Source organism: Neopsephotus bourkii, unplaced genomic scaffold, assembly GCF_033783945.1.
Source record: "Neopsephotus bourkii isolate Nb327-2 ecotype Australia unplaced genomic scaffold, CSIRO-AGI_Nbou_v1 NB_272, whole genome shotgun sequence".
Taxonomy (NCBI): domain Eukaryota; kingdom Metazoa; phylum Chordata; class Aves; order Psittaciformes; family Psittacidae; genus Neopsephotus; species Neopsephotus bourkii.
In genome coordinates this window covers 18,702,618-18,726,068 of record NW_026900781.1, presented here as the reverse complement: position 1 = coordinate 18,726,068, position 23,451 = coordinate 18,702,618, and the positions used below count along the sequence as shown (strand labels likewise).

At 37.2% G+C, this 23,451-nt stretch overlaps 1 protein-coding gene across 4 annotated transcripts in view; it reads right to left on the bottom strand.

Moving 5' to 3' along the window:
• Window positions 1-23,451, bottom strand: part of LOC133208652 (cadherin-12) — a 519,486-nt gene that overhangs the window by 101,658 nt on the left and 394,377 nt on the right. For all 4 annotated transcript variants that reach the window (XM_061346694.1, XM_061346691.1, XM_061346692.1 and 1 more), the window contains exon 4: window positions 14,766-15,060. In XM_061346694.1, the coding sequence (XP_061202678.1) occupies window positions 14,766-15,060 (295 nt within the window). The remainder of the gene's footprint in view (window positions 1-14,765; window positions 15,061-23,451) is intronic.

The window sequence follows — 23,451 nt, the reverse complement described above, 5'->3', positions numbered from 1 at the left end:
ATACTGAGGTTATGAATCATAAAAAGACCCACTGCAAATGCAATAAGATTAATTTTTTTTTTTTTTTTTTTTTTTTTTTGCTACCTGGTGTTATTTAGATGCCTAACAACAAGATTCATACAACTGAGCTTATTATTGAAAAGGTCCTGTAGCCTGCAAGGGACACCAGTGATAAAAGTTGCTTACTAAATGCCTTCTTTCTCAGAAATTATTTAGTGGGGAAAAACAATTTAAAACCTTTTCTGTGTTAACAGCTTAAACCAACCTTATTCTGACACAATGTAGAAGCAGATGATGTTCCGTCCTGAATGCCCAGTGGATGCATGAGATAGAAATTATTTTAAGTCACTCTTCTATTATATGGTGGTTGAATCCTTGTTTGCTACCTCTTAAGTGAATGCTCAGACCATCACTCTCTTGAAAAAGGAGGAAGCTGATTTGCTTTATATGGATCATTAAATATTCATCAGGCCAAAAAAAGGAAGAAGGGAGAAAGACTAAGAAAGTCTGTGGTGGTTAAAACATGAGGAGGTCGTATTTTAAAAAGGAAAGGATTAAAGCTGCATCTGCAGCATCTTGTGTGAGTTTTCTACCTACCTCACTGCAAAATGAAAACATGCAACCTCTCCTCCAGCCACATTTTCTATGGGATGTAACTCTGAACTCTGAAAATGTCACAGACTGGCTTCTTACAAAGAATTAAGTATATCTGCTTTATGATTTCTGACAGTGCTTAGGCATTAATTGGCATCTAGCTGCTCAGCAGTGTAAAGTTCAGACAGTTCTATGCACAAGTAGATTGGCAGTAGGTTTAGGTGACATTTTAGGAACTCATGGAACAATTTTGTAGAAATTTACTTTTTTCCAAATTCAGGCAGGTATTAAGATACTTCATTTGGAACCAGACAAATAAATCCATGTGAACATTTAACCCTGCACAGCATACCTCAAATCACCTACTGTAGTAATGCTGAATTTTATCCGTGTCTGATTTGGTTGAGCTCCACAGACACCGCTCCAACTATTTGGCCAAATCACCAGAGCATTTTGGTTCACATTCATAATGTATGCCAGTGAAATTTAGCTACCTATACATCAGGCATGCTCAGCATTGCTTGAGGAGCTTGACAGTACAGCTCAAGCTATTAAAAGCTGTTTGAGAGTTTAAAGACTGATTAGGGTTTTCAAAACCATTTATGTGCCCTACACTTAGTGATACCAAGAAAAAAAAAACACACCAAGACCACAAAACAACGACAAGATGCTTATAAGACTGTTCCAGTGCAAGATATCCTTTACAAATCTGGCCTGAGAATCTGCTGATGAAAAACATTCACTAAAGGAGATCTTACTGGCAAGTTTAAAACCTCTACTGTTGATAAGAATAGTACCAACATGAGACACACTGCGTCTACAAGTAAACAATCAAATTGTGAAACACATTTGCAGTATGGGCAGTAAGGCTCATGTGGGCTTTAATGTAGTCAGTCTGGGTAACAGTAGCACTGGAAATGAACAATTAGGACATCCCTGCAAGGTAAGTTGAAAGTATCCCAAACTCCCTTGTACTATGCTGCCATAAAACCTGTTCTGTCATCACTGTTACTGTTCCCTTGTACTACCCAAAGTAAATTGATAAAGGTGGCTAAAATATAAAGCACCCAGACTGCAGTACAGGTATTATGGAACTGCCGAAAACTCAGTTCTACAGTAAATCAGCAGGATGTGCTGGACCAGTTCTTAATCCCATATCTTTCCTTTAAATCAACAGTTCAGAGATATTGCTGTGCAGTGGCCCAGAGAAAGGATTCCTTCTTTACAACTTGCCAGTTCAATTACAAGCTTCATATGGATTTTGGAATCTAAGAAGCTGCTGCCTTGCTGCCATCTTTTGATTCAGGCAGGTGGCATGACATCTGAGTGCCTTTCAGGTCATTTATGTAAGATTTTCTTCAGAAGGAAAGGCTAGAATTTGTTTTTGTTTATTTGTTACAAAGAAAAACTGATACAGGAAGTGATTATCCAACATTTTATGTTGGAGTGATTCCTAGTACACCAGTGTGTGAATCTTTTTTGAATGGTTGTGACAAATAAAAGCAGCAATTTACATATGTTCAGCCACTGCCACCTCCTCCACAAATGTTAACAGTTCCCGTCCTTATTCCCTCACCAGTATGACAAATAGAACTATCAAACACAGTTCTTTAATATACTATAATAAAGCTATTTTTTCTACTCAATTAGGGGAAGATTTAGCAACTGGATGATCCTTTGAAGGCACACAGGATCATCCACTGTACGAACAGCAAGGCGTTATGTCTCACTGGATTATGCTCAGTGATTAATTTTGGTTTAGGACTTAAAATCTGTGAACAGAAGATTCATTCAGAATCACATACAAGAGCCATGAAACAATTCCTGGACTATCAAACATGGGCTGGGAACTGACAGGGTTTGGTTTGTGTTCAGGCATGAGGTGATACGGAATGAAAGCAGCAAGAAAATGTGGATGAATTTGGAGCTACTGAACCGGAGAATAGGGTTGATAATTTGAGCATCTGTGTCTACATGATCTCTTGCAAGACCATAAATTGTAGGCTTGAGCACTTGAGCCTGCCCTTCAGGCATCTTTCTCATCTGAATTTTCTCATGACTGTTGAAAATATTGATTACTGTTGCCCTACCACTAAAAGGATGCCAGATTTAAAGGGGGCTCAGAGGCAAGCAGTGAAAGTGATTGATAAATGTAAAGTTTTCAACATAGAACTTCAAATATTTCATCTGTTTAATTTAGAAATAAGACAGAAAGATGTGGCATTATAGAGATGTAGTTAGGACTATACCAAAGCTAAATAATCTGTTCCTATTAATCTTTTGTTTTCCAGACTGAAATAAAAAATAATAGTTAAAAATAGGAAAAGGAAAGGCTTTGTAGAATGACATGATCAATTTAGGGAATGTACATTCACTACACCTAACAAAATGGGGATTAGAGAAGTATTTGGTATGGCTGCGAACCCAAGCAACCATCCTTTTTAACAGAGTTAAAATATAAATGAGTAAATCATGCTTGGATAAAACCTACTCCCAAATAGACTGCAACATGATAATCTCCCTAAATGTGTATTTAACTTTCTCCTAGCTTCTACTTCTGTTCAGGAGGAAGACAGAGACAGGAAGATAGAGAGGCTTCTAAGGTGATGTTCCTACAATATGGGAATCCTAGCTACATAATTATATTCCAGATAAGTTAGGATAGTCTTTTAGATCAGAAAAAATGGTAAAATTGATGCTCGCTGTAACAACGATACACATAGATGGAAGATGAAGGATACAACTGAGGACATACTCTCTAGCTGTAGATTTCCTGACCTGGTTATTATTGGGTTGGCTATTGGGATTCATATTATCCTTTAGCAGTTAGAATCTCTATCCCAATACATTGTGCCAACCTCAGTGGGATGTGCAGCAGTAAACAAACTATTCTAGTGAAAATCACCAGCTCTGAACAACGGTGTACTAAGATACAAATGATTAGTTGAATTACACCCCTGTAAGTTGCAACAACATTCTCTGTCAATGGCTGGTATGGTGTGTCAGGCAGACCTTGATGGAGGTCCCATTGCCTGCTGTATGCTGCTTCCCTCCTCCTTCAAGGTTGCTCCATAGGAATACTCATACCTTGAGTGTCATTTATTTATTCATTAATATCCTTCAAGTTTCTTATGAAAATAAAAGGATGGTCCTGAGGTTTGCTAACATAAACAATAGCAGTCTCTCTAGCAGTGTCAATCTGAATCAAGTACAATACAGTATTAAAGGTGTTACATTTCTCTCCAGTAGCTCCTGAAATGAAATCTGAACACTCTGTAAAGCTTTTCCTCTTCTTCTGCTATCATTCTTTCACACCTGCCTGAAGTCAACACACCCTCTATTTCCAGTCTTCACCTCTATAACCCTCAATGATTTAACTTTTACTGCTGGCTTCTGCACAAAAGGTGCCTAGGCATAAATGGCAAGTAAGGATCTCTGGACTGTGGGATTTTGCTTTACTGCGGTATTTCAAATAGTTTTGGCTTTCACTCCACCCTGATTCACTGCAGGAAAAAAAAAAATAAAAAAATTTGCACACTCCAGAAAATAATATTGATACTGCTGAGTTTTTAGCAAAGAGAAAAAGTTTGCTTCATTTCCACTGGTCTTCTTCCTACTTAGTTATGATCTGTTTAGCTTGCAGGCTGGCTAGCTTGTCTAGACAGCATGGCAAATGGCCTTGCCATCAGCTGCACAACAGAGAAATCAGGGAACAGTCAAACCCACCAGGTTCCCAGCTCCAGAACCTGGCCTATGGGTTCTCACCGCGCCTGTGCTTGGCTTGTCAGGTTGATATAAAGAATGCTCCTCTACTAATCTGGGAACCACCTGTTAAATTTGCCAGTCACCAGCTAACCTGGGGGATGACTCAAAAAGCAGCCATCTGTTTTTTCATAAAAAATTTTGACAGAATTACACGTTTGCATCTTTCAGTTCTACCGAAACTTTGCAAAAATGGCTCTTGTGGAAAGGTTTCAACCCACTCTTTTGGGACCCTGGTTGATCAAAGGATGGAGGGGAGGGACATCAGGCTCATGCTCCCATAAGGTCTTTAATGGCTCCTTAGAAAAAATATATGGTGTATAGTATAGACATTGGGGTGATTGCCCATCTATGCTGTTCCTTACTGCAAATAAGTTGAAACATTAAGTATGTAGGATTCATTAAATCCAAGGTCGACAAAGAGATACACATACTAATTGGCTGACATGTCATTTAAAGATACTCTAGTATATGCTTTTCCTCATTCAGCAGATATTTTTAGACCTCTGTTTTATGTAGATTTTCTTCTCCTAAGGTATTATTTTTATCTGTGGTGTCTTTTCTGTAGACTTTAAGCCTTATGGGATTCTCTAAATGAAGAATAATTTGTCCTTAACAGAATATTTACGATCAGTGATTTTTTTCTCTTTGCTCTTGCTAAGCCAGATTCTCATGAACACTTTTCTTATCACCCCAGGCCTTCCTAGGATTACATCTAATTTGCCACATGGAGTTATTTCTGCACACAGAATTAAAGCCCTTAATCATGTTTGGTTTAGTGACTCACATTTGCTTAGCAATCTTGAGACTATTTTGCCTTCTGTTTTGTCCTCCTCTAGGGCTGATGATGACTTGATTGATTAATGCGGTGACTGATCTCTTACACCAGTTAACTTAGTACAGAATATAACTCATGTTTGCTTTTATAATTTTGTTTTACTGTACAGTTATGCACAAAAATTGGGGGAGAAGAACACTAGATATACACAGCCTGTCCATGAAAAATAGCCATAAAAATCCCTTTAAATTTTGGCTTGTTCTCGTTGCCTGCACTGTCTTTATGAGAAGATGGCCAGTACATGATTACTTGTCTTGAAGAGATGTCTTGTGCCAGTGAAAACTCGCACTTGGGTTATTTGTGAAAAATTATAAATAGAACTGAGCTTATAAGAAAAAAATAGCTCAGTGGCTGGAATGCAATTTTAAAGAAAAATTATGTTCATAGGTATGCATAGGCAGTAGCTTGAAAAGCAGCTTTTAAAAAACATATTTAATGTTTACAATCACACAGTGGCTGAGAACAGTAATACTTTTAAAATATGTTTAATGTTTAAAACCACTTGGTGGCCAAAAGAACAGCTCTTGCTGGAAAGATATTTAATGTTCAGCGTCATTTTGTGGTAAGGATAAAGCAACTTCTTGTTAATTTTTAACATTTACAGCTGATCAGGGGCTACTAAAGCAACTATCAATACCACGTGTTTTATGATAACAGATGCTATATGCCTGTATAAAAACAATTCCTATATCTCTCAATACTACAAAAAACCACGCCAATACCTTTCCTTTAGAAACAATACCACTGACAATAAAAGAACAGATAATCCCAACAACTGTAAGGCAATATATCTTAAAATTAAAAATCATTATGCACACCACAAGACTGTACCAATAATTGCCAAGCTTCTCCTTGCATCCTAAAAGAACTAATAGCATAATTAAAATTTCTAAGTTATACATTTAGAGCAAAACCAAATAATTTTAATAATGAAAGAATCGGTTGACTAACCTAGCAGAGGGGTCTGCATCAAGAGAACTGGTTGTAATGAAATATAAAATGCTATTTGATATACACTACTAACCCGGAGTAAAATCAGCATGTAGGTAGGAACATAATGGCTTTATCTGCTGTGACAAGGGGGGATTTTAACTTTGCCAACTTCCAGTTAAGCACAATAAAGTAGGCTTGGATATACATGAAGTAAGACTCAAATACATTGCATGAACTCTGCACTAATACTGGTATTAGTACAGAATACAGACATTTCTGCTAGCTGCTTTCACAGTCAGAAAGCAGTTATTCAGCATCTTGCATTTTTAACAGCAAAAGCTTCTCAGACATTTTGCTCTATGCATGTTTGTAGGGGCTTGTCTGTCACAGCTTTCATTTTATGCGAATTCTCCCAGATAGCAGTATATGCCAGATTTTCTTGTTTTGCTGACAATTTCCAGCAGCCAGGGTGTAAGAAATGAAACTTACAGTGAGTATGACAGTAGCCACAATCCTTTAACCAAGCTACCCCTGAATCTCTGCGTTGTTTTCTTCCTCCCTTTTGATCTAAAAAGGTTTTGTCTGTAAGGTTTTTCACAGTAGTAAAAACTGCCCAGGTTGCCTAGCGATCTACCATAATGTCAAGAAACACTTTTGTTGCAAAAGCTTTTATTTCCCGCTTGTAATTTTCTCTCTACATCTCAGTGTTGTTTTTTTCCCTTTTTTTTTTTTTTTTTTTTTATACACATACATGGTAAAAACTTCTTTAGCAAAAGGCTAAGTTGCCATAAACTGTCTTTCCTGCTGCTCCTTCCTTAAAACTCACCTTTCTTTCCACTGGATATAAAACTTAGTTAGATGATCAGTACAGAAGCTGGTTTAGTTGCTTGTTGGATTTTGGGTTTGGTTTTTCTTTTTGTTGTGGGGTTCTATTGTTGGGGTTTTTTTTTGTGGTTTTTTTTTGTTTGTTTTGTTGTTTGTTTTACAATTAAAAAAAAATATCCAAAAGACAAAATCTGTAATTAATGAAGCAGATCTAAGTGAGAAACCACTGAAACTCTGAAGGGTAAAATGCCATCTGACATAGCCACAAGACAGAGAACTGAAAGACAGTGATGGAACATGAATTATTTTGGAAAGTGGCCTGCATTACCTGGGGCACCAGGTGTGATCCAGGCAATGGATGAATCTGCATACCGTAATAAAGTACTAAATTAGAGGACATGTAGATACGACCTTGTAAGGGGGAGTCAATACAGTTTTGTGAAGGGAAGCCACTCTTCACAGAGCCTGTTAAACCTATTGGGTGAATCAGTAAGTATACAGAGCTAGATTACGTGCACAGATTAACAGTATCTAAATTTCCAAAAAACTTTCATCAAGGTTTCTAAGCAAAGGCTTTACAAAAAAAGAATAAACGATAAAGAGACAACAACCTTTTCTATTATAATATCAAAATAAAAACAGAAATCAAATGGTAGGAATAAAGCGCCAGTCTTCAGGGGGGTTGCCACTGGCATCTCGCTTGGATTTGAACTCACAGGTTGCCAGTAAAAGAGTATATAAGCAGTTGATACGTTGACAAAATGAAAACTTGACTGCAGCATGTTACAGGGGTATCTTAATTTAACAAGTATAGGGGAGAATATGAAGTAAGAGGCATGGGGAATAAACACCTCATCAGTACTTTCATGGAGGTGGGTTGTAGCTCAGTTACCTATTAATTATTGACCTTGTGATCATTGTGGAAAATTCTTCAAAGTTTTCATTTCAGTGATCAACAGTGGACAAAAAAGGAATGACTGATGGGATTTATTACACAAGGAAAAGAGAATAAATAAGAATATTCAAGATATTTGTATACAGAATATGACATCCAATCCCCATCATTTCCTTTACGGACTTGATAACACCAAAGAAAAGCATGGAGACCAGGGAGGAGCTGCAGGGACTTCAGACAGGCACTGGCAGATTATGCCAGTTACCTCTCCATGGTCATGTATAATACCATTCAAAAATGTCTCTGGCCTCTACAGTTTCCCAAAGTAGTATCATCCACAACAGCCTGGGTACACTTCTGGAAGTCCTTAAAAATATACTGCCAGAAGCTAGGTTCCTATATCAAGGGAAGGATAACTCAGTATTTGCTCCAATATCTTTTAGTTCTTCCTTCCCTAGGCTCTGCTCGGTGTAAGCTTCAGGCTAAACTCAGGCTCAGGGTACTAAGCTATGCCTCACTAGAGTGCAGGTTCCTACCCACCCATGAGGTTAGTTTTTTACATGCTGTAATCCTTTCACATAAAAAAACATAGACATATATACTGAATATATGTTCCATTTGTGAATATATATATATAAGCCTTATGTTTAAATGTAAGCCAATGTTTAAGTATAAACCCATTAAGTATTCACTTCAGAAGGAAAATTGCGATAAAATTTATAGAAACTATTTTTAGGCTGTCACTACCATGAGAAGAAAATCCTTGACTCTCTTCAAGTAACTGCTTTGCACCAAAGAGGATACTCTAAAAATAATCTGATACCAACTTTCTAGTATCATTGACCATTTTAGTGTTAAAATGTAATGTTACAATTGAGGCAGTTTCAAATAGAATATTCAAGCCTAATCAGTAACACAGCTATTTAATGAAAACATCTTCCATTATTTGTTAATAACAAAAAAAGGCAGAATAACTGCCAATGTGATCTGGAATTTGTAGAGCCCCCCTGAGCAATGAAGAGTTAATCTAGTGGAAAAGGTATGAAATGAAATTACCTAGGGAAGAACATATGGAATCTATATGTTAAGAAATTGATGGGTTTAGTACAGACTTAGTTGCTCTGTGTATAACCATAGAGGAACAATGGAAAGAATTTAGAAAATAATTAGGAGAATGTGACGGTAGAAGTTAGAAATTTGTCAGTTGTGATACATATGATCCATTGAAATCAGCATACTCGGTAAAAAAATTAATGAGAAATGCAGATGAATTTCTGTGCATATTTTTATGTATAAATATATAAAAATAAAATATCTTTCCCTGAATGTGTGCTTAATGTTGGTATGCCCTTACTCTCAGTCATTTGGGCTGGTAGTTTTAATAAGGAGGTAACCTTGGTTTAAACTCATGATATCTATTTGCATGCTTACATGAACTATATTACAACAGAAGCTGGCACAGCTGCTGGAAGCAAAACCATTGATTAAACTATGCTAAAGGACAACATATTTTGATAAATTATAGCCCCCCTTTCAGTCCTCATACATAAATTTCCATTTCTGGTTTGTTCAACATTTTAGAAATCTCATTAAATCAAGGCAACATTTTCAAATAAAAGTATTGATAAAACCAATCCAGTATCAGAAAAATATACGTTAGGAGTATAGGTTTCATAAGTCTCTTATTAGGCATGGTATAACAGCATGGCAATCTCTGTTCTTAAAATATTAGTTCTATGTTGTAATCTGATGCCACCTGCTGAGTTTCACTGCAGGCAATTTCACATCATTGGCTTTTCCCACTTAATTACCACCATTAAGTATTCTGCACCCATTTGTTATACGAGCGATACACTGTCAATATTGGAGGTACCAATACCCAATACAGAAACTACACAAACTTGGAAAGCATTAGAAATAAGGGGAATCATAGATGGGTCCACTAGCTTGCATGCAATAGAGAAGCCGAGAAGGAGAGGTGCCATGCTTGACCTCGTGCTCACCAACAGGGAAGGGCTGGTTGGAAATGTGACACTCCAGGGAAGCCTTGAATGCAACAATCATGAGATTGTCGAATTTGAAATCCTCAGGACAGTAAGAAGAACGTGCAGTAAGCTCTGCCCTGGACCCAAAGAGTTGTGGTCAATGGCTCAATGTCCAGCTGGAGACCAGTAACAAGTGGTGTCCTTCAGGGATCAGTGTTGGGACCGTTCCTGTTCAACATCTTTGTCGCTGATATGGACAGTGGGATTGAGTGTGTCCTCAGCAAGTTTGCTGATGACACCAAGCTCTGTGGTTCAGAAGGGAAGGAATGCCATCCAGAGGGACCTTGACACGCTTGTGAGGTGGGCTGTTGCCAACCTTATGAAGTTTAACCATGACAAGTGCAAGGTCCTACACCTGGGTTGGAGCAAACCCAGGCACAGCTACAGGTTAGGCAGAGATGATGAGATTCAGAGCAGCCCTATGAAGAAGGACTTGGGGGTGCTGTTCGATGAGAAAATGAACATGAGCTGGCAGTGTGCGCTTGCAGCCCAGAAAGCCAACCATATCCTGGGCTGCATCAAAAGAAGTGTGACCAGCAGGTCAAAGGAGGTGATCCTGCCCCTCTACTCTGCTCTTGTGAGACCTCACTTGGAGTACTGTGTGCAGTCCTGGTGTCCTCAACATAAAAAGGACATGGAACTGCAGGAACAAATCCAGAGGAGGGCCATGAGAATGATCAGGGGACTGGAGCACCTCCCATATGAAGATAGGCTGAGAAAGTTGGAGCTGGTCAGCCTGGAGAAGAGAAGGCTGCGTGGAGACCTCATAGCAGTCTTCCAGTATCTGAAGGGGGACTATAGGGATGTTGGGAAGGCACTGTTCACTAGGGACTGTAATGATAGGACAAGGGGTAATGGGTTAAACTTGAACAGGGGAAGTTTAGGTTGGATATAAGGAGGAAATTCTTTCCTGTGAGGGTGGTGAGGCACTGGAATGGGTTGCCCAAGGAGGTTGTGAATGCTCCATCCCTGGCAGTGTTTAAGGCCAGGTTGGACAAGGCCTTGGGTGATGTGGTTTAGAGCGAAGTGTCCTGCCCATGGCAGGGGGGTTGGAACTTGATGATCTTAAGGTCTTTTCGAACCCTAACTATTCTATGATTCTATGTTTCTATGTTACACCAGTTGGTAACCAAAGGGCTTCTCAAGAGAAGGCCTTTTATATCTGTGATTGACTGTCCTCTCCATCATACATGAGAAGATTACAGCACATGTATAGAAGGAGGAAGGCAGATGGCCATTCCAGCCTTTGGCATAGAACAGGTAGGTGTACTAGATTGCAGTGGGCTTAAATTAGACTTTTAGAGAACAGTAAATGTCCTGCTAATATTTTATTCTTAGTAAAAAAACATATGAAGGAACTTGGCTCCCAGAAAGGAATGCACCACCAAGTAAAAATGGCAATCCTAAAATTATCTTTTCTTGAGAAAAATCTAAGACATGCGTTACCATCACCTTTTTAAAAGAGTGGTATTGATTACAGGGAAAACCAACCAAATGCCAGTGTACAGAAACTTGTAGAAGAAAATTCAATATAACCTCAAATTTCAATTGAAAAAAAATTTCCACCTGAAATATGCGTGGAAAATAACACAACAAAGTTCTTTGAAAATCTACACGAAAACTTTGGATATGACAGATATCTGTAAATCATATCTATGTGCAGAGAGCCAGATATTGAGTATCTTATAAAATTCTACGTTTTTGTTCCTTTTCTGGAAAAAAAAATCATCAAAGTCCAGGTTAAAGATGACATACAGTTTTCTTATAACTCTGTGATTGGAACTCAGCAGTTTTTCAGCGTACAGCATTTTTCAGCATACAGCATTTTTTTCAGCCACCAGAAATTAGAAGAAAGCCAGAGATATTACAAAACCAAGAATAGTACAGCCATGAAAATTTCTAAAATGTGTGTAAGGGGTCTGAAGGACACTTACCTTCCCAAGGCTGTCCAGCCCCATGTAATCCTCTCTTATGGCTGCAGACTGTGGTGCCTCAAGTGTATTTTATACAATTCACTGTATTTCACTTTATCCCAAATGGAACTTATCCTGTGTGTTTACAGTGGGTTTTAAGTCCTCAGGACTTTATTAGCTACTTCTCTGCCCTTCTAGTTGCCTTTCAACATGAATTCTGGTGTTAAAATTTTGCTCCTTATTACTAATAGCCTTAGAATAAACTAGCAAACTGAGTTAACCTTTGCATGTATCATGCAACAATAAAAGACAGCAAGTCACCAGTCAGAGAGGCTAGTCAGGCTTACAGAAATCATTAGGAATGGGGAAAAAAAGTCATGTTTTGGTGCATTTGCCACAATGGAGACTGTGTGAATGAGTGCAGTTAATAATAAATACTGTTGCAAAAACATAGGAAGTGAAGTTTAGGACATTTGGGAATTGGAAAGTGGCAATTAGAAAATGAAAATTAAAAAAAAAATAGATGAGAGGAAGAGTTTATCAGGGTTTTTGCCTAAGCCAAGGCAACCATATGCTGCACCAGCTAAAAAATCAAAGTGATTTTCAATGTCAGCCTCAGGCAGTGGGAGGTCTAGGCATCTCTATAGGTGCAACTAAATGGCTGATGATGGGGAACAGTAGCTTTAGCTCATCTGAGAAATCTGTGCTTACATAAGGTAGCAAAAGCATAGATAAGAGAGGGGAAGAGAGTGGAGAGACCTACATTAGAGAAGGCACAATTTCCTGGCACATTTCAGGCAACAGAAGGTATTTCTGGATATTTTTGCTGCAAGCAAACCAAAAGCAGAATTTTTTAGCATCTTTAGTAACCACTAATTGGAATTTAGTCCTCCATTTGGTGCACTATTTCCTTGCCTTGACTTCTTCGATTAATTTTCATCCATCTTTGATTTTTCTTATAGAGGAAGATATAAACTCTTACAAATAAATCTTCTGCAGATAGTGAATGTGACTGAATAAAGCGAAGATCAAGAGGATGCATTTTTGCCATGACATCTACTGCTGTTTTTCTAAAGGAGAATAAACAGAAAAGCATTTCTTTTAAAACATGCATGACACTGCATACTCGTCTGTATCTCATTTAGTCAATGCAACTCCCAGTCAAAAGCCACAATGCATGACACACCTTGACGAGAGTTTCCCATGAAATAAAACTGCTGTTATCATTTTGTCTGCTACTGAAGAAATATTTAAGAAATATGACAGCAAGATGGAGGGAAAGCAACAGAATGAGAGGATGATTGCATGTATCATGTTCCACTGTGTAAATAGCATTATTTGTTATTATTTTGCTCATTTCTCTCTGATCAAGTCTTTAAAACAATTTCACAAATAAACATACATTCACTGTTGGGAAAATTATATTCTGAACTTGCCACAGAAACACACTTGAAAATATAACAGATGTTTGCCATCTATAAATAATCTAACTGTAAGTAGTATTACTAGGCATCTCTACAGGGGAGGCAACAGTAGTGCACCTAAATAGTGAATTTGTAGATGAACCTCTGTGGGTGACTATAATGAACTCTTCTCTATATTTGTATGACATTAACAAGATCATCTCTACATGTCTACTCATATCACATTTTATCACATTTTACCACTCCTTATCACAAAATTGAAAATACTACCTCATTAATTCCATACAGCAACTTTTGTAGGTAGCTAGTTGTCTCCTGGATTATCTTTCAAAACATCACCATGTGAGCTGCATAGCTGAAACTGCAACAGGATCCCTCTTCACATTTTAGAGCCAGAAAACTTCCAAAACTGTTAGCATCTACAGGGAGTATTAAATGACTAATACTGGCTTGTGAAGTACTGGGAAAAGACAGTTTAGGAGAGAGAATGGCAATAAACTGAAGCTGCACTGTGAAGTTAAAGACCTCCTAGCCAAGAATGAATTAATTTCTAGTGCCTGCAGGGAAGCCCAGCATGCCATCTGGCAGCAGGATACAAGCAGTGTGCTTGTGTTGCAAACACACTGCTCAGGACCACTGCAGAATCAGCCATCAGGCAGAGACCCAAAGGGCTTATTTAGTCTACTCTCCTGCTCCAATGCAGTATCAGTGCTCTTTATGACTTTCCTGGCAAATGTCTATCACGTTGTGAAAATTCTTCAAACAAAAACCTATTCCAGTGCCTCAGTATCCTTACTAGAGTCCACCTTTCCTTGGACATAAAATGGTTCTCTCCCCTGTACACTAGCTTTTTGAAAACTTACCATGCTTCCAGTTAGTTTTCTCTCTCCTTTTTTTTTTTTTTTTTCTTTCTTAAGAATCCAGTGCACTCAGTATTTTCTTGGACGTTAGGTTTTTGAGACCTTGAGCTAGTCTTGCTGAGCCTCTGTCCTGTTGTTGCATTGTGGAGGGCCAGGTGAAGGAAATTGTTACTTTCAGCACCCACAGTGTAGCAGGACTTCATAAAGAATTGTCCTCTAACTTACAATTAGGGGATCATGCACGTTCTGTAGGAATTTTACAGCCACGAAAAGACAAGAACAGTAAATGGCAAGATACTGTTATACAATCTAATTCTGTACAGGAAATATCCAACGTAAAATAGAGAGGGAATGCACTTCATCACGTGAAATAATATATGGGGGGTACACAGAACCCTTGGACATTAGCATACCTGCCTTGAATATATATATCTTTTTCTTCCTGTTCTCAGAGACTGTCACAGGCAAGAGGATAAGTTTCTAAATAAACAAATACAGCTAAACCAAAACTGGAATCTGTATATTTCTATGCACAGAGCGAGACATTTTGAATAATAATTTTTAGAGTTTATATTTTCATTTCATCCTTCTCTTTTTTTTTCTCAGCAGGAAATGCACATTGAGATACTTAAGTAATATCCAATTAGTTATCGAGTGTTTAAAGCTTCTTACTTACCCACTGGAGACATTTCTGGGACACTGGCAACATAAGGCCCATCCGGAAACTTTGGCTCATTATCATTAATGTCCTGCACTTTGATGATGAATTCTGATTCTGGCTCTAGTGGTTTCTTGGTGTCAACATCCACAGCCTGTGCCCGGAGTGTGTAGAAAGGTTTTTCTTCTCGATCTAGGCTCCTTATGGCATGAATATCTCCTGTGGTCTCATCAATGGTAAAAACAGTGCCAGCACCATCTCCTGAAAGGGTATATTTTACAGTGCCCACTCCCTTGTCCAAATCAGAATGAAGCTTGAGAACACAAAAACAAAAAACAGAACAAAACAAAAAATAATAATAAAAAAAAAAACAACAAAGAAAAAAGAGGAAAAGAACATTAATGGCTTTTCTAGGTGGGAAGAAAATTATTTGGGTTTGTTTGGTTTTTTTTCCTCATGTAATAAAAGGTGCAATTTCATAAGTAGTCCTTAACTACCTCTAAGTGCATGAAAACATTTGGGTAGCATGCTATCTAACATTTTTACACCCATCTAATACCCAGCACACAGAGCATTTCAAAATCTTGCCTAGTTTCTCCCATGAATACTGTTCATTAATAAAACTGCAGTGAAGCCGGGCTTTGGATTTGTTATAAAATGATATTTAAGACCTAGGATGGAAAACCACCAATAACCACATCAAACAAACATGAGGTGACATGAGAGACTGTCAAAAGCTTTCACAGGTTTTTGGCTTTCAATAAAGTAGAAGGGAAGTATCCAATTTTCATTTCACAGACAAGAGCTTAACAGAATCCTAAACTCAAATTCAAAGTAAAACCTGGTTTAAAAAAGACAATATACACTTCTTAATTACAGCAAATGCTAAACAGAACAAAAAATACTACTTCTCACACAAATATTTGATTCTGTCCTTTGTTTCTGTCCTTTCAGAGATGGTTACATGACAGACAATGTGAAGCTAGTATTCATCTTCCTCATTGAAAGAATACAGAACTCAGCTATTTCTGCCTTACCTCAATTATTTCTGCCTCAAATACCAATATATACGTCTTTCAGGCTATTAGTATTTTAAATCTCTATTTCTAATTTGAAAAAAAAATACTTGAATATAATTTCTTGTATGATTTTCATTTGATCAGTGACTACACCATTATAACGTGGCCTTAAACACTATTTCAAACACAGGATTTTTTTAAATCAAAATACAGTATGATGAACTTCTTTCTCAGGTGCCTTTATCTCTTTCATGCTCATCTTTTAAATATATCTGACAGTTTTGAATAGATACTCAAGGTTACATCACTGATGCTGAAAGAGTTTTTAAAATATTTGCCCACTTGTTCCACTTACTCAGTGAGGACCAGAGAGATGTCCTATAACGGACAGAGGTTGTAATGCAGTTTTTGAGATTGAATTTCCTTAAGCAGTACAGTAAAGTGATTATGGATATAGGCTTTATTTACATGATGTACTGCCCAAGGTGAAACAGAGGAAACATAGGACAGGAAAAGAGATTATGTAGAAAATGAATTACTGAGAAACTAAATGGTTTTGGTAATGGGGCAAGAAGCTAAGCTCAGAGAAAGAGGTAAAGGCAATTATTAACATTTATAGCTATTGCCTTGAAATCGGAAATAGATCTTTGTGACTGTGGAAGAGGTCACAGCATATGGGACAGGGCGAACATGAATGTAGTCTCTTCTTTGTCTACTTTGTCTCAGTGAATGCACTAGATTCTGATCTTTCATCTAGCTGCCCCCTGCATGTGATTTGAAATTACCTCTCCAGTTCAAAGTACGGCATTTTGCTTCTCAGGTATTAAATATTTCCTTGCATGCAAAATGAAAAGATAATGTTTCCTAAGATAATCAATGTGTATTTCTCCCTCTTTGTCTCACAAGCTTCCTGCTGTTTCATTATACCTTGCTCAGTTAAAATAGTATTTTCCTTCCATCATCATATAGAAGCATACAGACCTGCATGAAGTGGAAAAAAAATTAAAATTAAAATTGTGATGATAAGAAAGTTCAAAGAAAAAATCTTAGAGATTTATAGGGGGAGACACAACATTTTTTTGCTAGCATCCCTGTATTACACAAAATATGTTGGGCTTTATTGTGAAGTCTACTTTGTTCCATGCTCCTGGAAGGAAGAATATCACAGAGCGAAACAATGTAGTTTTGAAGCAGGAATTTGTAAACAGGGAAGCTTGCCAACAATATTGTCTGTACTGCCATCTCCTGTCATCCAATTTGGCAGTAAAGCTGAGACGGCTGAGTGTCTCTCTGCCAGCTGAAACTTTTATGTTCAACTAGTGAAAACTCAGACTGCATTGCATGTGTTACCTGAGCACTTGGATTATACTAGAGAGAAATAATTATAGTTGTTTGCCCTATTTGAGGAAAAAGGTAAAAAGTATAACAAGAAAGCAGCAAAACAAGGGATCCAAACAGAAGGGGAGATTGAAATACAAAGATAAGCACAAGCATAGCTTTTTTTCAACTGTATTTGAGCAAAAAAGCTTCATAACTGGCAGCATTATCAATTCCACAGTTATAAATGTATTTACTGTGCTTCACAAATATCACTCAGCTAGTATAACCTAGGAACCATTCCATTAATTTAAGCAGAGTTATATTGTTTTGCATTAGTAGGGATCTGTCACATTATACTAATTCGTCAAATCCTGCTAATCTGCTGATTTCGACAGAGGCTTCTTAGATGCAGTTGCTGGACAAAGGGCAAATGCATGCTTGTTTATAACCCACATTGAGCCTTGTAATTCGTGGGACAACTCAACATTACAAAGTGTCTAATTACTGTAGGGTAACAGCTGACTGATTTAATTTAAAAGAACAAAATTTTTCAATAAAAGGCACACAATACTGATATTCAGATGCAAGGATGGAGAGTGAGAACCTAGCATTAGTTGGACTTGCACAACACTAGAAAATTATCCTTTCAGTTTTACAGAAGGCAGTTTCGACTAAAGAATAAGTGCTTTCCAGTGAGTCTCTGATTTATTTGGTACGAGCTTCATTGTACTGGAAGAAAACCCTTTTTCTTTCTTTTGTGCTGGAAAACATACATAAGATTCGTGAGAGAATAGTTTTAATGACCAAGTATCCTGCAATAGTTTTGGGTTTGTGGCCTATTTCTCCTTCTTGCTTGTGCCTATTTTCTAATCCTTGCTCCTCTGTGATTTGAGCAAAACTACAGGGCAATAGAAGAGGTGCTCAAATATTACCTCCCCCGCAGTGTGTTTACATTTCAGAATTACTTGAATTTACGGCAAGAGAGTGGTATAAATGATTGTATTCACATGGGTTTTTTTCTTACTATTTTCTCTGGAAATCCTAAATATTAACAATTCCAGAAAGGTTTGGAAATGCAATGTATTAATTTCTACTTTTTGCTAAAATCTGCAGTTATTCTTACTACTGACGTAACACAGAGTTTACTGTCAGATCTTTAGGCAAATATGCCCCAAGTGTAAAGTTAATGATTTCTTGCAGCAAACTCTTTTTGTTCAGGAAATTACAAGTATTATTTTATGATGGCAGATAAAGACATATCATCCCATAATTCTTGCTAATGTGTGCAAACAATAACACATATGGCAAAGGAAATGAGCGATAAAAAAATAAAAGCATGAATAATAAGATGGAGACTATTGTGAAAAAAATTGCATAAATTTATGTAGAAATTATGGAAATGTTTTTGAATCATATACAATACCATATGTCGGACTGAGAAAGTCTACAAGTCCATGTCATCTAGCAATCTGCTTCAGTCTGTAACTAGTTGAAAGCTAGTTTGCTTCAGAGGGGATGAAAAAGTTGGTAACAACTCACTACAAGTACATCTGGAAGAAATGATTCATTTCTTCAGGCTCTTATGCCCAATTCCTAACAAACAGTATGATTATTCTTGTTTTAACAGTAAGTTAAGACCTTAATGCTTCAATAACTCAGTGTAATAAACTCCATGTCACTTCAAGAATTCATACATTTGTACAAATGACTTGATGTTACATATGAAGCCACAAGAAAGATCAAGAAATGCATTAGTTAATGTGCTTCAAGAATTGCTGTATACTCCTAGCTAAATTCAGCATGGCAGTAGTATGGATCAAAAGTATTTGTTCCTCAGTGCTGATCTGCTCCTCAGTATGCTGTGCAACTCATCCTCAACTGTTTATCTTTTCTTAAACATGTAAACAACTTGCATTAAACTTACAACAATTTGGAAAGTAAAATTTGTAAATTCACAGACATAGGTAAAGAAATCAGAAGAACAAATTGTGAGATAGTCTAGCCTTAAGACAAAGTAATCACTATACCCTCACAGAGGATGCAAGAACAAGGAATATGACATTCACTAAGATTGCTGTGATGTTAATTTCAAAGCAATACAGACCTTGAAAAGTTGTTTTATGAACTGACTGATTTCCTTTCTGAATTTCTCATATACATACCAAAAAAAAAAAACAACAAAAAAAGGAGAAAGTAAAAAAGTTGTAAACATCAAGGAATGTGTAACATCCCTAAATTAATATATTCACCCTGTGATATATTCTGATATTCTAGGTCTTATTTCACTGCCAATTTCAAAAGCTGAAAAAAACTCCACAGTTCAATTTATTTACTGGTAGTAGATAAATTTAAATGTTGTACTGCAGTGCATAGCTGGACTGAAAACAAGCCAACCATATCCTAGGCTGCAGCAAAAGGAGCGTGACCAGAAGGTCGAAGGACGTGATCCTGCCCATCTACTCTGCTCTCTTGAGACCTGACCTGAAGTATTGTGTGCAGTTCTGGTGTCCTCAGCATAAGAAGGACATGGAACTGCAGGAACAAGTCCAGAGGAGGGCCATGAGAGTGATCAGGGGACTGGAGCACCTCCCATATGAAGATAGGCTGAGAAAGTTGGGTCTGTTCAGCCTGGAGAAGAGAAGGCTGTGTGGAGACCTCATAGCAGCCTTCCCGTATCTGAAGGGAGCCTATAGGAATGTTGAGGAGGCACTGTTCATTAGGGACTATAGCAATAGGACAAAGGGTAATGGGTTAAAACTTAAACAGGGGAAGTCTAGATTGGCTATAAGGAGGAAATTCTTTCCTGTGAGGGTGGTGAGGCACTGGAATAGGTTACCCAGGGAGGTTGTGAATGCTCCATCCCTGGCAGTGTTTAAGGCCACGTTGGATGAGGCCTTGGGTGATATGGTTTAGAGCGAGGTGTCCCTGTCCATGGCAGGGGTGTTGGAACTTGATGATCTTAAGGTCCTTTCCAGCCCTAACTATTCTATGATTCTATGTTCCAAGATATTAACCCTTCCTTACATGCACGTACTAGTTATCCATCTCACATCTGGCTCTTTACATCATTTTTCATTATGCAGTATGTTTTAGGACCTTAGTCCATTATTTCCTCTGCCTGTTTCTACTTCCAGGTATCTCTACCTACTCTGTAGCCACCAGCTCTTCCCCCTGCCCTTTCTTGTTTAAGGTGTGCAATAAAAACTGAAAAGTAAAAATAGTCAGTCAACTAGAGTATTACCTAAGACTGTAAACATGGGATGATGTCCTGAACTGAGGAAAGGAAAATATGTCATTGCTGTATGGAAAGCATAGATACAAGCAGAGCTATTTTGGCAATCCTCTACTAAAAAAAAACCCTGTGTGTTGCAACAGGGATGCCCATTACAGGAGAGGAGGGTGTAAATGAGCCTAGAGAAACCTTTGATACTAACCACCTAAGAAGACTTTCTATCTGGAACATCGCCCTTTTAAAAGACACTTACTCTACACATATTTTCTATTGGCAAGAATTCTATGGTCTACACAGACTGCACAGTTCCTCTACAAACCTGATAATTAGATTTTAATGGATTGGTTTCATACAAACTTTTTTTTCCTTCCTCTAAAAAAACATAAAAGCTGAAAAACTTTACCAGATAAAAGGGGGGTGCATTTTTCAGACACAGTTTAGGAAGTTGAGTAATAAAACCACAACTGCTGCTAGTCAAACCTAATTAAATATTTTTCTTTCCTCTCCTCTCCATAATAGCCCACACCCTCCTTCCCCCTCCATTTAAGGGCAAGTCTTTACATGAACCATGTTGTAAGAAAATTTCTAAGACACTTATTAGAGGAGAGTCTATAATTTCTAATGACTGCCTAATTATATTTACAAAGACAGTCTCTCTGAAGATCACAAGATAACCACTGTTCAAAAAGTTGAGAACAAGCAGAAACTTTCTGTTGCAAAGTGTCACTGCAATTCAGCTGTTGGCAATATTAGATGTTTTCAGTCTAAAATTAGGTGGTTTTGAAGTGAAATAATTATTTATTTTTTTTTTTGTCAAGGCTGTGTGAATGTGATCCATTTTTTGTAGAATTATACTCCCTAGATGTCTTAAACTGCAAGGTATAAAATCATGGTTTATTTTCATTCTTCTTTCTATGCTAACTACTTGGACTTTACACAGTAAATATCATTTGTGTCAGAGGACAAGTGCTTGAATACCAAATTCAACATGATCAATATATAAGATACTTCATCTCATCTAATGACATTATGGACATTTTTTTCTTGAGATTTAATTACCCATTGAAGCTATAGCTACAGCTGCTCAGTGGCATGACTTTTTTACTCTCACTGAAATTGCCCTACTGATGCCAGTGGGAATGACTTTGTGTAGGCTGTAGGATTAGCTATGAATATGTCATTGGAAAGAAAGCATACTCTACCATTCAGCAAATACGGGTTATGGAATTATATCCACTGCTAGAAGAGATCATGGTTCTGAGCAGCTTCACACACCTTCCTTCGGTGAGATTCACTTCACCACCCCAAATGTCTAGAGCTAATTGAATTCCTTTGGACTTGTTTTTATCATACTGTCCCATCTAGTTAAAACCGTTGAATAACTGGCTTTTGTAAGCCTGGCTCTTCTGAAATTAATTATGGAAAAGTAACTTTTCTTTATATCAGTATGTGCTTTGATTCCAGTATGATCTTGGGGGGGATTAGAACAAAGGCCTATTAAATTCTGTTGGTGCTGACTAAACTTTCTTCTTTTTGATCTTCCCATTAATATATTTTTCATTATTTCAAATATTTTTCATTAATGAATGCATTGCGAATTAATATAAAAACTCTCTTTCTTATGTATTTAAATTTAACATTATGTTGAAACCAAAAAAACTTGTTCTGAAAATCACACGCTGTAAAGCACTGTCAGTTAAGTTGTCCCTTTGCCTGACAGTGACAACCTAGAACACATAGGCAATGACAGAATAGAAAGATTCTGCCTCAACCTGTCTATCACTATCATAAACCATTTGACCACTTCTCTTTTCTAAATAGGAAAAAAAAATCCTTAGTTTTTATCACAGAGTTAAAAAAAAATAAAAAAAAATCAGTATTAACACACATATTAGAAGGATAATTTTAAGGTATTTACAGGCACAGAATTTTATGTGATATAGAGTATCTATCTTCTGAATTTTTAATCTCTTTTTCTTATGTTCAGTTGGCCCTATAACCCCAGGCAAACAAGCATGCCACAGCACAAAATAAAATGCAAAATAATCCAGCAGTCATGAATCAATAATGCTTAATGTGTATGAGTGATAGGAATAGAAAGTACAGCAGAGAAGCTGAAAGACTTCTCAATTCCAAGAGAGCGCAATCGTGTGAATCATGTTCTAGCTTCAAGAATCCCTCATAACAATGCTTTTAAAGGCTGTACTAATGAAATCGCCTTTTCACACAGCAACTGTTGACTTTCCTCAGGTTCCAGAAGCAATACAGGAAAGGGTTGTGTTGTACATATTTATTTCATTTTGCTGAAACAATACAGATAGATGACACATGGCATAGTTTGCCTTTTCTTCTAGTTTGACTTACAGAAATATTTTCTTGAAGTTTTGCAAAAAAAAAAAAAAAATCTCTTTCAGTGGGGTCTTTTAATTAATTGACCTTTGGATGGGTGAAAAGTAAGTTCTTAAGACAGGTAAAATGCCAAATAGGATTTGTTATTCAGGTTTGGATTACTTAAAACAAGCAGTGGCACTACACAGAACTGAATCAAATCACAGAAATCCTACATATATGGTAAATTATAGATACATTCACATTTCACATATCATTAAGCTGCACTGGGTGCAGCAGAATATTTGTATGCCTTCTTTTTAATACAGATGTCACACCTATGTACTAAGAAGCAAAAGAAATTATTTTCCACAGCTCAAGCCTAAATCATTTCTGCTCAAATGGAACAGTTTAATTATAAGTCTAAACAGTGATTGCCTCTGTTGGATTGCCTTTGCTGGATTGTCCCAGTGCAAATTATTTTTTTTGAGTGTTGAGTTTAGATGAAGTTATATTTTAGCTATAGCATTTATTTGCAAGATTTACTCATACTTTTAATGGACAAAGAAAAATGTTCTTAAAAATCAATGGAGAATACAGTATAATAGGTAAAGAAATTTAAAAGCTTTAAAATTTGGAACAGAAATGATTGTAAGGTTGAAGTAAGACCATTTTCTACAGCTGTGGCTCTACTTACGTATTATACTGAAGAAATAAAAGCCACCTCTGCTGCTGCTGTTGTTGCAGATGGAGAAGGACAAGAATGCATGGAGTCATTTTTTACTCCAGAGACAGAGGGCAGCAA